Source organism: Lagopus muta, chromosome 16 (assembly GCF_023343835.1).
Source record: "Lagopus muta isolate bLagMut1 chromosome 16, bLagMut1 primary, whole genome shotgun sequence".
Taxonomy (NCBI): domain Eukaryota; kingdom Metazoa; phylum Chordata; class Aves; order Galliformes; family Phasianidae; genus Lagopus; species Lagopus muta.
The window spans coordinates 14536719-14553139 of NC_064448.1; the positions used below are offsets into that span (position 1 = coordinate 14536719).

A 16421-nucleotide genomic window follows, 5' to 3' on the forward strand; every position below is an offset into this window, starting at 1 on the left:
CTCAGCCCCGCAGTTCACGTTGTGAGGACCGAGCACTTCGTGCCTGCTCGCTCCTGCTGCAGGCCGGGGGGAACGGAAGGAGGGGGAAGCAGAGACGGATTCACCGCTATCGCCGCAACTCACGGACGTCCCTAGCGCAGCAGAGCTGCCGCCGACAGCCGGGCCGCGCCTGGAGTCCACCCGGCCGCCTTCCCCCGCTCCGCGGCCGAGCGCCGTGCCCGGGCGTTGCCGTCGGGCCTCTCCCCGAAATCGCGCGGCCGGACCGGGAACCGAAGGCGCGGCGCCGAGGAATGCGCGGGTTGCCATGGCGACGGCGCTCATTAAGTGCATACATTCCCAACCTGCCCAATTACCGCCCCCTCCCCCCGCACACTCTCACGCACACGCCCGGCCCTCCCGGCGCGGGGCTCCGCAGCTCCGGGCCGCGCGGGCGCCGCGGAACGCGGCCCAACCCGCATCTGCGCAACGCGCTCCCAGCAGCGCGAGCACCGCCCTGAGCGGGTCGGCAGCGCCGTGCCGGTAAGCAGCGCTGTGCGGGTCAGCGGGGCGGCGGAGGGCACCGCCAAGCCTGGGCCTGCGGCGGCGCTTCCCGGCACTTGGGCCGGGCGCTGCGGCCCGCGCGGGTTTCGTCTTGGTTTCTATTTATTTATTTATTTTCTTTCTTTCTTTCTTTCTCCTCGAAGGGTAGCGGGCGGCGCGCCGTGACCAGGGGCGGCGGGGCGGGAAGAGGGCGCGGGTCGGAGCCCGGCGGGCAGCGCCTTCCTGCGGCGCTCCGCTCCGCGCCGCCCCCTGCAGACGGGGCGGCCCCGGCGCACCCCGCGGGGAGGGGAAACTCCGCCATTTTCGCGCTGCGAAAAAAAAAGCCGTGCCCCTAGGAGATCGGGGGGTGCGGGCGGGCGGCCCCCAGCGCAGGGCACTCGCCCGGGCCCGTGGGGCAGCGCGGGGGTAGGGTTTGCCCCGCATCGCCGCGCGCCCGTGCCGCGGCATCGCAACGCGGTGTTTTGTCTTTATACGAACCGCTATTCCAAACAATGGGGGGCGTATCTTACAAAAAAAAAAAAAAAAAAAAAAAAAAAGTAGGTGTGGGTGCGCATTTCTCCGGCAGGAGGGCCGGAGGTCTCATCGCTGCCCCGCGCCGCCGCACCCCGGCCGGCTCTCCCTCCCGCAGCGCTGCGCGGGGCTCCGCCGGGGCAGAGACGCGAGGAGTGCCTCACTTACGCGTCGGGTCGCGAGGCGGCACGTTGGTTTGGATATCCGCAGGCAGCGCGTTTGTGTCAGCTGGAAACAGCTGCAGGAGTACCAAAAAACATTGGTTTTTTTGTCAGAGGTCTGAAACTTACCTCTCATTCCTTTATCAGAACGAAAAGCAAGGCGCCTAGTTTTTGCCATTCACAGGACCGTGTTCAGCCAGCTTCACAAAATGCATTATGTTATTTGCTGTCGCTTGAGCTTGCAGTAATTTAACTTTCATTCCAGACACTGCTGTGATTTGAAACATAGCGCAGATAAGCTGTTTTTCACCTTGAAGACACATATGTGGCTCATTTAAATGAGTATCAAATCTACCAAAAATGCTACATCTCCAACTTCTGGCACCAGCTTTCCTTTTGATTCCATACATGCCGTGATTTCATCTCACAGATTGTAAAATCTTGGGAGCATTTCCCAAGCCCTCTTCCTTCAGAAGGGCAAATGATGTCCCCACGATCAGCATCCACGGGACTCCTGGAACTGGCCATGATTCAGTCCCTTGGACTTAATGAAATTCACAGTACTGATGATGATTTGCACAACGTTATCCATGTTTAAGGCTCTTTCGCACATACATTTCCTTGATGTTTGGTGATAACCATCAGATGTGAGTTGCTGGCAGCGCTGGTGTTGTCTTCTATTCATTTTACAAATCCCCCTTTCACTAGCCATCACTGGGCACCATCAGCAGCTGTGCCAGATACGTTGATAGTTTAGGAAAACTGTTCTCATGTCATTTTTACTGCTTCATACAAATGGAGGGATTTAGTTGTGTCTCAATGGCACCAAAGCATTGATGTGATATTCGTTGTCAATACTTCTAAGAAAAATGGCAAGCAGAGCCGTATCTGTAGCATCAGAACTTTCATCTCTTGCCAAGGAGTAAAACTTGAAGAGAGCAGCTTTACTCTCCAAATTTCTTCCTCTGGATTTTCCTGTTTCTTCGTTTACCAAACACTGCTCAAGGAATGCCCTGTCAGTGGGTTTGATGTTCTGTGCAATCAGATATGCTTCCGCATGATGAGTGTTCATAGAAGTCATACGAGCTGTAACAACGAACACTGAGATGACACTTCTAAGTTCCACTCTTTTTTCTCAACAAAACGTTCCTTGATAGGCATCAGGTTTGGCAGCATGGTGTTGCGCATCATGTCTTCTTGAATTTGTCACGGATTTATTTCTACATCTGAATCTGTGCCAAGGGGCACAAACGCGGGAGACAAAAGAGAAGAAAAAAACCTACCCTACCTATTAACAGTTCGCCCTGTGACTAATGAGGCCAGGCACGTGGCGGGCCGTGAGCCCCGGGAGCGGGAGGGGGGGGGGAAGGGAGCCTAGCAAATGGATCTAACAAAGAAAAAACAACGGCAGCGATCTGAGGAGGAACGGTAATTTACTAGATCTAACAAAATCAAACCAAATGAGAGAAACGAGAGTTTCCAAAATACGACACAGCATCCGAGCAGTCGCAATGCAGCACTCCGCATGGAAGCACGTGCTTTTTTCCTCGCGGCAAACCGAGAGCGAGCAGCCGCTGTCCTGCCAGCAGCTCCGCCTTGCCTCCTCTGCCCGCCAGGTCCTCCGGAACGCCGCTCCTCCCCTCCCATCCGAGGACCCAAAATGCCCAAAAAGGCGGTCCACAGAAGCGGAGCGTGAGCTCTTTAACTCCCATGGTTTTACATGATGTTCTGATGTGGATACGGGCAACAAAAATCACAAAGCCACAACAGAGTTGTAAGCTTTGATAACAGACGTAATTTCGTTGCTAATGAAGTGTAGTGCCCTATTAATTGTCTTGACAAAAATCTGTCCATCTGTCCATTTTTCTGGGAACGCTCCTCTTTCATCCACAGTTTTTCTCTCCTGTCTTGTTCCCTGTTGAGAGGGCAGTTGGTAGATAGAAGAAGATAGTAGCACTGGCACACCTGCCCAACACCTGGGTGATCTAGGATAGTTTTTATTTAATGAATTTGAAGATAAAAGATGGTATTTCCAAATGTGGACCATAAATTGTGGACCATATTTCAGTTATCTTTGGATGCATCTCCCTGCTTGTAAGTGGTAGAGAATAGCAGGCTGGGATGTTGCAGGCAATGCTCAGAGCAGGAGTTGGCTGGTAAGGTCCCATGCTCATCCCAGGATGGCATGTGAGATCACCAGTAACTGTGTGTTCTCCCTGTGTGTGCCTGTGAGCCATGGAACCGTAGGCCTGAGACCTGGTCTCAGTGACAGTGATGCTCAGTGCTCCTGGAGCTGACCAACGGGAGAGCAGTTCCAAGGGCTGCTGCTTTGTTTGCTGCGTCTGAACTGTGCCATACTCTCTCCCATTTCTGTATTAGAATCATAGAATTGTTTGAATAGGAAGGGTCCCTTAAAGGCCATCTTATTCAACTCCTCTGCAATGAACAGGGACACCTACAGTTCCATCAGGTGCTCAGAGCCCCATCCAGCCTGACTGTGTGCGTCTCCAAGTACGGGGCATCTACCACTTCTCTTGGCAACCTGTCCCAGTGTCTCGCCACCCTTACTATAAAAATCTTCTTCCTTATATCAAATCTAAATCTCCTCTCTTTTAGTTTGAAATCATTTGCCCTTGTCCTATTACAAAAGAGTTTGCTAAACTCTTCTCCATCATCCTTTGACAGTCCTGGCTTACCGAGATGTCCCAGTGGACTGGAGACTGGCACATGTGATTTCCATCTACCAAAAGGGCTGGAAAGATGATCCTTGAAGCTCAGACCTATCAGTCTCACCTCAGTGCTGGGAAGGTTATGGAACAGATAATCTCGGGAGCCATCATGGACCAGTTAAAGGTCGACCGGGGGATCAGGCCAGGCAGCATGGGTTTATGAATGGTAGATTCTGCTTGATAAACCTGATGTCATTCTACGACGAGGTGACCTGCTTAGCAGATGAAGGTGAGGCTGTTGATGTGGTCGACCTGGACTTCAGTAAAGCCTTTGACGCTGTCCCCCACAGCATCCTCATGGAGAAGCTGGCTGCCTGTGGTTTGGCTGGGCATGTGCTCTGCTAGGTGAAACACTGGCTGGATGGCCGGGCCCAAAGAGCTGCGGTCAGTGGAGTTAAACCCAGTTGGCTGCCGATCACGAGTCATGTCCCCCAGGGCTCAGTGCTGGGGCCACTCCTATTTAATAGTTTTATTAATCATCTTGAGAAGGGGATTGAGTGCACCCTCAGTAAGTCTGCAGATGACACCAAGGTGGGAGGGAGCGTTGATCTGCCAGAGGGGAGAAAGGCACTGCAGAGGGACCTGCACAGACTTGATCGACGGGCCAAGGCTACGAGTATGAGTTTCAATAGAGCCAAGCGTTGGGTGCCTGATGCAAAGGGACCTTGGTGTACTGTTGGACAGTTGTCTGAACATGAGCCAGCAGTGTGCCCAGGTGGCCAAGAAGGCCAATGGCATCCTGGCTTGGATCAGGAATGGTGTGGTGAGCAGGACTAAGGAAGTCATCCTGCCCCTATTCTCAGCACTGGTGAGGCCTCACCTCGAGCGCTGTGTTCAGTTTTGGACAACTCCCTACAGAAAGGACATGGAGGTGCTGGAGCAGGTCCAGAGAAGGGCAGCAAGGCTGGGGAAGGGCTTGGAGAATATGTTCTATGAGCAGAGACTGAAGGAACTGGGGCTGCTTAGTCTGGGGAAGAGGAGGCTGAGGGGAGTCCTTACTGGTCTCCTCAAATACCTGAAAGGTGCTTACAGCAGAACAGGACTGCTCTCTTCTCACAGGTGACAGGACGTGGAGAAATGGCCTCACGTTGCACCAGGGGAGGTTTAGGTGGGATATCAGGAAAAACTTCTTTACAGAAAGGGTTGTTAAGCACCGGAACAGGCTGCCCAGGGAGGTGGCTGAGTCACCTGGATGTGTTAAAAAACCGTTTGGATGTGGTGCTCAGGGACATGATTTAGGGGAGGGTCGTTAGATTTAGGGTAATATGGTTAGGTCGTGGTTGGACTTAAAGATCTTTAACGTCTTCTCCAACCTGAGAATTTCTGTGATTCTGTAATTATTATTTTAAAGTCCTCCTTTAGGTACTGCAGACTGCTCTCAGCTCTCCCCACAGCCTTCTCTTCTCCATGCTGCACAGCCCCAGCTCTCTCAGCCTGTCCTCATAGGAGAGGTGTTTCATCCCTGGGATTGTTTTTGTGGCCCTCCTCTGAGCACACTTCAGCAGCTCCATGTCTCCGCTGTGCTGCAGACTTCACATTTGGATGCAGTACTCCAGAAGGGGTCTCAAAGTGTTGAGATGACAGAATCCTGCTGGCCATACTTCTTTTGATGCAGCCCAGGATAAAGTTGGCTTTTTGGGTTTTGCGGGCACATTGCTGGCTCATGACCAGCTGCAATCCACCAGTACCCCGAGGTCATTTTGGCAGGGCTGCTCTCAATCCTTTCATCCTCCAGCTTGTATCAATAGTGGGGGCTGCCGTGACCCAGGTGCCAGACCTCACGCTTGCCTTTGTTGAACTGCTTGAGCTTGTGTAGGTCTCTTTGAATGGCAATATTCACAGCATCTGTTCAGTAATTTGAAATGTGCAATACAAAAACAGCCTCTCATCACACTGAAGGACATTTCATCCTGTTTTGTGATGTTTTTAATAGCCACAGCACGGAGAAGGGCAATGGAGGCAGCCTCAGTCCATTCCAAACTTCATCCTCTGCTGGATCAAAAACTTGAAGGGTTTTGAGGCTTTTTTTTACCTCCAAATGATTTATTATTATTATTGTAGGTTTAAAGCAGGAATCAGATTTGGAAGGGAAGACGTATAGTGTGCTTGCCTTTACCACTGGGCCACCTGCTGGGTGTGCTTCTGTATCAGTATGGAGCAAATACTATTACAGTGCCATTAGTCTCATAAAACATCTGCTCTGGGCAATGCCAGATGAAGAGGAGCATCCAAGGAAGCAACTCCCAGACCACTGTGTCTCCCAAATGCTGTTTTTCCCCATGCAGTTTTAACGTGATCCAAAGTATTGCTATTTCTTAATGGCTCCGTTTTGTCACTGGAGGTAGTTAACAGTACATATTTCAACTTGGGATTTCTCTAGTGGTTCCAAGTCTCTCTCGTACTTCGGGGAGCCTGGAACTGGACCCACCACTCCGGGTATGGCCCAGCAGTGCTGAGAACAGGGGAGGTGTCCCCTGCTGGCTCACTCCTCATGCAGCCCAGGATGCCATCAGCCTTCTTTGTGGCAAGGGCATGCTGCTGACTCTTGGTCAACGTGGTGTCCATGAAGTCCTTTCCTGTAAATCTGCTTCCCAGACAAGCGGTGCACAGCATGGATTAGCACAGAACTGAAAGATGTTTTACTTTCTCAGAAGCCACAAAGACAATAAGCACGTGATATGGTTTTAGATATAGCTGTTTAAAATCAATTATGTGATGAGAAGATACACATTTTGACTGTGCTGTGCTTTGTGAAGTGCTGATTGTTGGGGATATACAGTGTCTCTGAGCTGAGAGCTGCTTTTCTCTTTGCTCCATGATGGCCCATTCCACAGAGTGTAACCCTCCTCTTTGCAAAGAGACCATCCCTTGGCTTTGCTGTGGGCTTGTGAGAGTTAAAGGGTGAGGTTGCAGTAGAGGTGGGGGCTCTTCTGCATAGCAACAATAGATACGGCAGCTTTCTGAGTCCTGGTGCTGCTGGTCCAGAGCAGTGGTGTCCGAAGCCTAACATTTTTTGTTTGATGAGTTAGAAACTTCAGTAGGAGCAGAAGCAGAGAATTCTAGTTGCCTTATAATGTGTTTTGTGGCCAGTTTCCTGTGTGTGTGTGCTGTGGTCAGCTGTCCTCAGTAAATTCAGCTCATTCTCTGTGCTGACACCTTCCCCTGTGAGGTGAGGGCAATCCAGGGACCTTGTTCTCTGTGTAGATTCCCAGACATGAAGGTTTTACTACTAGAGACCATTATTATGGAGACATCTATCTTGTTGTCAAAACTGGTTGAAATACGCTGGCAGGGTCTGTTTGCAGACAGATGGCTGTATACCCATACACTGAGAGCATGATTGCAAAAACTGCTGCACTGGAGGAAAGCAGCCAAGAAAGAAGGCGTTTCTGGATGAAAGTTTTCTTGACGGTCTGTGATATATTATTCTTTCTAGCTTGCCTATTGTGGTGGCCTTTGTGGAGACCACAAATCAGCCATACACGCATGGCTGGAGTGTCCTAGAATGGCATTTCTCCTTTCTGGGTTTTTTGTTAGACTGAGCAGGAGCATGAGGTTCTTTTTTTGTTCCTCAGCAGAAGGTAAGAGAGAGGAATGAGTGTGCAGAGTTTTCAGACAGGGGCTCACAATACAGGTGAGGCACAGCACAATGGTTCACCACCAGCCCACCACTGCCCAGCCAGTCCCTGAGCAACAGCAGCCCACCTGGCCACTTGCCCCATGTTTATTGTTCTGCCTGATGCCATATGGCATGGGATATCCCTTCAGCCAGTTTGGATCAGCTGTTCTAGTTGTGTCCCCTCCCACCTGTTTATGCATGCCTGGGCAGGGGCAGCACAACTGGCAGATCCCCAAGTGTTGGCTGGGTGGTTTAGTCAATGTACCCTATTGTCTGAATGTCTCAGCACTCTTTGCTCAGAATGTAGTGTTTAACAGTCCATTGCATCATTAGATTTTATGGAGGCTGGTGTGTGATGTACCCACTCAATGCCATGCTCTTTAGCCTAGACATTTTTGAGGTTGCTTTGGAAAAATGAGTCCTGCTGTGTGGTTCAGTTCTTTCTTGGGTGCTGTGTTGCCAGAAGACTTGCTTTCAAGGGCCCAGGATATTTTTTCAGGCATTGGCATTAGGGCATGGAGAAGATTTCCCGCTGTCCAGTGGTTGCTTCCACCACTGTGAGCACATGATATTTGCCTTGATGGGTTTGTGGTGGTGTGTCAGCCTCCATTCTCAATTAGACTTCCTCAGCGGCCATATGGGACTACTAAAGTTTAAAGAGTGACTGGATCTCGTTGATTACTCATTGTATCTCCAATCAGCTAATGGATGGGAATGGGGGAGTGTTGATTGGTGCAGTATTGTTGCCAGTGGATTGTTGTGGCAGCAGTCATTACCTGCTGTTTTTCAACCTTCTGCCACGGCAGAGCAGAAGGGTCATTTGAGAGGCTGGGCAAAGTGGACAGATGTTTAATCTCCATGTCCAGGGCAGCTATACCAAAAGCCCACTGTTAGCCTTTTGGGTCCTTAAAGGATGGATGGAGCCTCTGGGCCAGTCACATTGCTTTTGCCAATCACAATTGCTTTTGCCGTTAGGCTCGCTTTGGCATCCAGTACAGTTAGCTCTTGGGATCCTCTTGTCACTCCAGAAATACAGTTGGGTTCTGTCCCTTTATAATTTGATGGCAGTACACACCTTACATTCCTGTGTTTGATGTGCCAGACCACTGAAACCACATACTTTGATAAATCCCTTTCCTCTGTCTGGCCAGAGGAAGGGTCCCTCAAGTTCCTCTTCATCATATTTGAAAAATCGTTGCTGTCAGGTGAAGTCCCTGCTAATTGGAAAAAGGGAAACATCACTCTGATTTACAAGAAAGGGAGTAAGGAAGAGCCAGGGAACTACCAGCTGGCGAACCTCATGTCTGTGCCTATGAAGATCACAGAGCAGATCCTCCTGGAAGGGATATTCAGGCAAATGAGGAATAAGGAGGTGATCTGAGACAGCCAGTAGTGCTACACCAAGTGCAGATTGTGCCTCACCGATCTAGTGGCCTTCTATGGTGGAGTGATGGCATCGGTGGACAAAGGAGGGGCAGTTGATGTTGTCTACCTGGTATTGTGCAAGGCCTTTGACATGGTCCTATACCACGTCCTTATATCTAGTGAGGTTCAACAAGGCCAAGTGCAAAGTGTTGCACTTGGGTCGAGGCAACCCCAGATATGAGTACAGATTGGGAGAAGAACTCATCAAGAGCGGCCCTGTGGAGAAGGACCTGGGTGTCCTGATAGATGAAAAGCTGGACAGCAGTGCGTGCTCACAGACCAGAAGGCCAACTGTGTCCTGGGCTGCATCAACAGAGGGGGGCAGTAAGAGGAGGGAGGGGATCGTCCTCCTCTGCTCTGTCTTCACGAGGCCCCGTCTTGCCGCACTGTGCCCAGGCCTGGGGCCCCCAGCACAGGAAGGACGTGGAGGCGGAATTATTGGAGCTGTTCCAGAGGAGGGCAGTAACATGAGCAGAGCGCTGGAGCAACTCTCCTATGAAGAAAGGTTGAGGGAGCTGGGCTTGTTTAGCCTGGAGAAGAGAAGGCTGAGGGGAGACCTCATTGCAGTCTTCCAGTGCTGCAATGAAGCACTGAAGCAATGAAGTGAAGGGAACTTACAAGCAGGGGGGGACCAAATTTTTACATGGTCTGATAGTGACAGGACTGGCTTTAAATTTAAAAAGGGAGATTTAGATTGGATGTCTGGGGAAATGTTTTACTCAGAGGGTGATGAGATGCTGGAACATTTTTCCCTGCAAGGTTTTGGATGCCCCATCTCTGGAGGTATTCAAGGCCAGGTTGGGTGGCATCCTGGGCAGCCTGACCTGGAGTTTAGCAATCCTGCCTGTGGCAGGGGGTTGGAATGAGATGATCGTTAAGGTCCCCTTCAACCTAAGACGTTTTATGGGTCTAGGTGGAGTAGCCATTATTTAATTACATGTAATAATGTAATAAATGTAAATAAATGTATACCAGAAGTCCATTAAGATCAGAAGTATGATTAGCTATTCATTCTGCTCAACAGAAACTGAAGCAGTTGTTTTCCTCTTTTGGATGTTGTGTTATTTTTGCAACTCACACATCTGTCCTGCTAGCTTGAAAGTACATTTTTTCTTTTCCCTTCCTCATGTTTTCCACATGATTATGCAGATAAAACCACAGAGTGGCACTTGACACGTACCCACTATATCCTCTGTTGTGAACAGAGAAACTTTTCTTCCTAGTAGTTGAGACACTAGACGGTACAGGTGGGAAGGAGCAGCTCTTTGAGTTGCCAGACCTCTCAGGCAGTTTCCTCACAGCCAAGATGCAGTCCACTGGGAAGGGAGAGGTTTTCTTTGTGTTACCAGAGCTGGATGACCACTATGTGCACCATTGGTTCCTCTTCATCTTTTCAGTGTGCTGGCATATGATGATTGATCCATACAAATTTCTGTCTCATTGACTGCATGCATGGGCTTCATCTGGATCTTTGGTTAGCTGCTTGTTATCCAGGTGACCACAGATCTCTTCCAGCACAGCTAATGTGCACAGCAGACCATATGGAGTTGCTGGATACCTTTTTTTCACGGTGGTCCACTTGCCTAGTGACATACATCATCTTCTTTGAAGGAATTTGATGCCCGACAGGAATCACATCCAGAGGCTGAGGCTTGTGGGCCTTTTCCAATCCCCCTTGCCAGTGTCCTGTTCTTTAGAGAGGGATTCCAGCTGCATGACTTCCCTGCAATAATTTACTTGTTTGACCATTTCAAAGATATTCAGAATTCTCAAGCACTGTTGTAACTAGCCTGGAGGAGAAGAGGAAGGTGGAGGAGAATGGAGAGATGTCCTCTGCAGGTTCACCCCTGTGGAGAAAAGGTAGAAAATGTACTTGGTCGTAGTTTCACAAAATAATTCCTGAACTACGAGTATGCCAGCAGTGCTGAATAGAAGTACCAGATTAGGCTCATGGTCACTGTTACATAGGCAGATGTTATATACAAACTGAGGAAGTCAAAACCGAACTTAAGCCAGCTCTCAGAGGTAGAGGCAGGTAGAAAGCAGTTACACAGAAAACCTTGTGAGCAAATAAATCAGTGTTAACAGCAAAGAAATCTGTGTTGTAATTGGCAACTGCTCAATGAATGTGGTACTTACAGCAAATCACAAACATATTTTTTCTAACATGCTCAGGTTAGATCTGTTGTTATTGTGATCTGTGGGCTCCATGTTGGGTGCCAAAGGATCTGTTGTTGTAGTTTAACCCAGTAGGCATCAGCACCACAGAGCTGATTGCCCACTTTCCCCACAGTGAGATGGGGATGTGAGAAACACGCTCAAGATCAAAAATTTCTAATCAGGCAAAGATCTCAGTGAAGAGCAGTTTATTCATTATTGCAGTAATGGGCTCCCCTGCTGACAAGGGAGAAATCGCACGACTAGTCAGTGAAATCCATCCTGTTGTATTCCCTGGGTCCAACGCAGGTAAAGCCTCTCCTGGCACTCTGGTTGAGCATCTCAGGCGCACAACCTTCCGATGCTGTTGCTACCTTACATTTCCATACAATGTCTGTTTCCAACACATTGTTTTTAGGTATGCTCTGTACTTTTTATGGTGACAGGAGGAAAATAGTCTCAAGAATTAGCATGCTCGTTCTGTCCTGTACCAAACTCTCCCCTACCCTAGTGCCTGTGCCAATTCTACCCAGGTCGGAATGTTCCAGTCTCAACTTTACTCTGTTCAGGAGCTTTCTTTGTGAAAGGCAACTTTTCCTATGCTACATACAGAAATACTGGAAACTTCCACTGCAAAAACATGATCTACCTCTCACAGGGAAGAGACTCAATGAAGAAAAAAGTAAAACTCTCGGATAAAGACATAATAATGGGAAGGAAAAAGGAGGAAAAGTAATAATAATAATTTAAAAAAAAAGCAAAAAGAAAAGAATACACAAAAGGAATGATGCACAATGCAGTTTCTCATCACACACTGACTAGTGCCAAGCCAGCAGCAGCCTCCCCCCCCCCCCCCCAACAAACTCATCCCAATTTTCAGCATGATCACAGAATCACAGAATTGTAGGGGTTGGAAGGGACCTCCAGAGATCATCGAGTCCAACCCCCCTGCCAAAGCAGGTTCCCTACACCAGGTCGCACAGGTCGGCATCCAGGCAGGTCTTGAACATCTCCAGAGAAGGAGACTCCACCACCTCCCTGGGCAGCCTGTTCCAGTGCTCCTCACCTCACTGTAAAGAAGTTCTTGCGCATGTTTGTGCGGAACTTCCTATGCTGCAGTTTCCAGCCGTTTCCCCTTGTCCTGTCTCCACTCACCACTGAAAAGAGTCTGGCCTCGCCATTCTGCCCCCCACACCTTAGATATTTATAGACCTGGATCAGGTCCCCTCTCAGTCTTCTTTTCTCAAGGCTGAACAGACCCAGTTCACTCAGCCTTTCCTCATAGGAGAGATGCTCCAGGCCCTTCACCATCTTGGTGGCCCTCCGCTGGACTCTTTCCAAGAGATCCCTGTCTTTTTTGTACTGGGGAGCCCAGAACTGGACACAGTACTCCAGATGAGGTCTTACCAGGGCAGAGTAGAGGGGGAGGATCACCTCCTTTGACCTGCTGGACACACTCTTTTTAATGCACCCCAGGATGCCATTGGCCTTTTTGGCCACAAGGGCACACTGCTGGCTCATGGCCAACCTGTCATCCACCAGGACACCCAGGTCCCTTTCCGCAGAGCTCCCCTCCAGCAGGTCATCCCCCAACCTGTACTGGTGCATGGAATTATTCCTCCCCAGATGCAAGACTCTACACTTGCTTTTGTTAAACCTCATCCGTTTTTTTTCTGCCCAGCTGTCCAGCCTATCCAGGTCTTGCTGAATGGCAACACAGCCTTCAGGCGTGTCAGCCAATCCTCCCAACTTCGTATCATCAGCAAACTTGCTGAGGGTGGCCATTATCCCCTCATCAAGGTCATTGATGAAGATGTTGAACAAGACCGGACCCAGCACAGACCCCTGAGGAACACCGCTAGTTACAGGCCTCCAACCGGACTCTGCACCACCAACAACGACCCTCTGTGCTCTGCCAGTCAGCCCGTTCTCAACCCACCTCACTGTCCACTCATCTATCCCACACTTCCTCAGCTTTGTTATAAGGATGTCGTGGGGGACAGTATCAAATGCCTTGCTGAAATCAAGGTAGACTACATCCACTGCTCTCCCCCTATCCACCCAGCCAGAGACAACATCATAGAAGGCTACCAGGTTGGTCAAGCATGACCTCCCCCTTGTGAACCCATGCTGACTACTCCTGATAACCTCCTCTTCTTCCAGTTGTCTGGAGATGACATCCAGTACAAGCTGTTCCGTCACCTTTCCAGGGACAGAGGTGAGGCTGACTGGCCTATAATTGCCTGGGTCTTCCTTCTTGCCTTTTTTGAAGACTGGGGTGACGTTGGCTATCTTCCAGGCACCTCCCCCGTCTTCCAAGACTTCTCAAAGATGACAGAAAGCGGTTCAGCAATCACCTCTGCCAGCTCCCTCAGCACCCGTGGATGAATCCCATCAGGTCCCATGGATTTGTGAACATTGGTGTTGCCTAGGCGCTCCCAGACCACCTCTTCCCTGACAGAAGGGAAGTCTTCCATTCCCCAGATCCTCTCACTAACCTCCAGGGTCTCAAATTCCCGAGGGGGAGCTTTTTCACTGAAAACAGAAGCAAAGAAGGCATTCAGTATCTCCGCCTTCTCAGCATCCCCCGTTACCAGAACACCCCCGTCACTTAGCAGGGGAGCCACATTCTCCCTAGTCTTCCTTTTACTGTTAATGTACTTGAAAAAACCTTTTTTATTATCCTTTATCCCCTTTGCCAGATTTAATTCCAGGCGGGCTTTAGCCTTCCTTGTCGCATCCCTGCAGACCCTGACAACATTCCTGTATTCTTCCCAAGTAGTCAGACCCTTTTTCCACATTTCATGGGCCTCCTTCTTTCCTTTGAGTTTGTGCACGAGCTCCTTGCTCATCCACACAGCTCTCCTGCCACCCTTTCCCGATTTCTTCCTCACAGGGACACACTGATCCTGAGCTTGGAAGAAGAGCTGCTTAAATGCTGACCAGCTCTCACAGGCCCCCTTGCCTTCCAACACCCTAGCCCATGAGACAGCTCCAAGTAGGCCCCGAAAGAGATCAAAGTTGGCTCTCCTAAAGTCCAGGATAGCAATCCTACTTTTTGCTTTACTTCTTCCACTCAATGATGTTGCGTGATATTCATCATCTCTCTGGCAACCTTAAGTCAGATATCCTGTTTCTGTCCCCTCCCAGCTCCTTCTGACTCTTCTCCAGCTCCTTGCTGGCAAGGCAGCAGGAAAAGCTGAAATGTCCTTGAGCATTGCTAGTGGACAGATAAAGCATTGTATGCTATCAGTTTTGTTCTCATCCTACATCCAAATCACAGCACCAAACCAGCTACTATAAAGAAAATAAAACATCAGCCAAACCCAGAACATAATTAAAAAAATATATGTGGGTGACTCCAGGAGCAATGCCTCCTGTTTATTTCCACAGAAACTGCAACAGATGCAAAGAGCACAGTGACGGTATTTGATTGAGCAAGTTCTCAGCTACAAAGCACTATTTTTCAACATAGTCACTACCATTAGCTATGTATTTTTGCCAGTGATGAACAAGAGCCTGCATTCCGTGCTCATAAAAATTGCACCAGGAGAGGTGACCCGATGTGGCTGTTGCCACTGCTGAAATGAATGTTAGACCGACGTGTCTTAGCTGTGGGCTTCCCCTCCCTAACGTCTGACAGAGGTTCCACTCAGAAAGAAGGGCTGTCCAAAGGGCTGTGTGCCAGTGCCTTTGCTCCTGCTGCAACAGTGATGCTAGGTCTTCACAGCTGCAGCTGTGCTCCTACTTATTCTCTTTTCTTCCTTTTTATTTCTTCGGATGTTCCCCATCTGAGGTATTTTGCAGCAGGTTGAGCTTTTTGGGGCTTTTCTGCCAGCGTTTTGAACGGTGTGAGTTGCAAACGCTGTCTCCAACCCTATTTTTCACTCCTTTGGAGGTGAGGAAGGAACTCATCAGCCTGTCTGTTGTTTGCTGCCAACTCTCCTTCCACTAGTGAGGCTCCTGGACATTATGGGACAGTGAACCAGAGCAGTGCTGTGTTATTTGTGCAGGAAGTATCTCAGAAATGCTGTATTAAAACTTTAACCGTAGTTAATGTGAGCAGTGTTGGTGGTGGGTTGCTGTCTAACACTATGGAAGCCCACGAGGAAAGGTGGGAGATCTTTGTGAGCTGCTGGATTTCAGCTATGGCAATGGTGTGTTTACAAATCCACACCAACAGTGTTCTCATTAGACATTTAGCCTTGGAGTAGCTTTTGGCCTGTGGTGTCTGAGGAGGGGAGCAAGTACTGAGCCATCATGGACAGGTCCAGCTGAGAACTCAGATCACCAGGCAAGGCCTGAGGCCATTCAGGAGGTCCACCTGCAGGCTAAGTTCTGTGGCTACAAGGAAAGCCTGAGTTCAAGCCGGACTCCAGACTAGCAGGAGATGGTCCGTCCCTCCAACCCCCCACCACATGCTCCTTGAAATTCATGACTGGATGGATTGAACATCACAGATACTGTGAGAAATTCAGTTGCACGCAATGGATATTCATCCTGATTAAGTCTTGTTTGTGAAAATCTCCCTTATAGCCAGTTAAAGGAAAGTCAAGAGTCACTGCACAGTTGGAGAACTGAAAAGTGAACTTCAGAGACCTCTTTCTTCTCCAGTGCAGGGTTCACCAAGCTCCAGTCATGGTCTGCATCTGGATGGTATAGACCTCAGAGTCAGGAGCAGCATTGCTTGTACTGAACCTGCTGCACTCATCCCTTCTTATGGTTGTGCCAGGTAAGATAAAAACCTTGATGTTCACAGGCTGGAATCATATAACATGGGCTTTACTAGGTCATGTTGTGACTTTCATGATCTTCTCTGTTGGGATAAATGGGCCTTTAGTACATCTTAGAGAAATGCCTCCTGGAAGGTGGTGGAAAGAGAAGGCCCATTTTTCATGGTTTCTTTTTCACTCCTTTGTTGTGTTGATACTACCAACTTGATTTCTTTCTTGCTGGCTTCCAGTGTCTCACTCTGTACCCACGCAAGGTGATGGATGGCAGAGCAGAGATGGAGGTTGTGAGAACCATGAAAGGAAATGCTGCCGGGGAGGTCAGCGTTCATGTGGTCACCACTGAGAGCACTGTGCAGACCACCCACCTGCCAACGACTGCCTTCATCTTACCAGGTATGCGGTCTGATTTTTGGATGGTCCTCTGTAGAGTGGGATATTCTATGATTCTATGTTTTCCCTGTCTAACTGAGCTTCCCCAGCTCTCTCACCACGCATTGACATGTATCACACTTCTTGTATGTCTATGATCCTCCCAAACCTTGGGAGG

The 16421-nt window shown here is 49.4% G+C and overlaps 1 protein-coding gene across 6 annotated transcripts in view; it reads left to right on the plus strand.

Moving 5' to 3' along the window:
* The first annotated feature begins 372 nt into the window (after window positions 1-372).
* The window catches only part of L3MBTL1 (L3MBTL histone methyl-lysine binding protein 1), a 37659-nt gene continuing 21610 nt past the window's right edge, over window positions 373-16421 (plus strand). For 5 of the 6 annotated variants that reach the window (XR_007380144.1, XM_048962645.1, XM_048962647.1 and 2 more), the window contains exons 1-3: window positions 373-519; window positions 15756-15873; window positions 16105-16267. Coding sequence is in view for 5 of the 6 variants with exons in the window: in XM_048962645.1 (XP_048818602.1) it covers window positions 16132-16267 (136 nt within the window). In the remaining variant the exon portion in view is untranslated. The remainder of the gene's footprint in view (window positions 520-15755; window positions 15874-16104; window positions 16268-16421) is intronic. The other variant, XM_048962646.1, reaches the window with a different exon arrangement.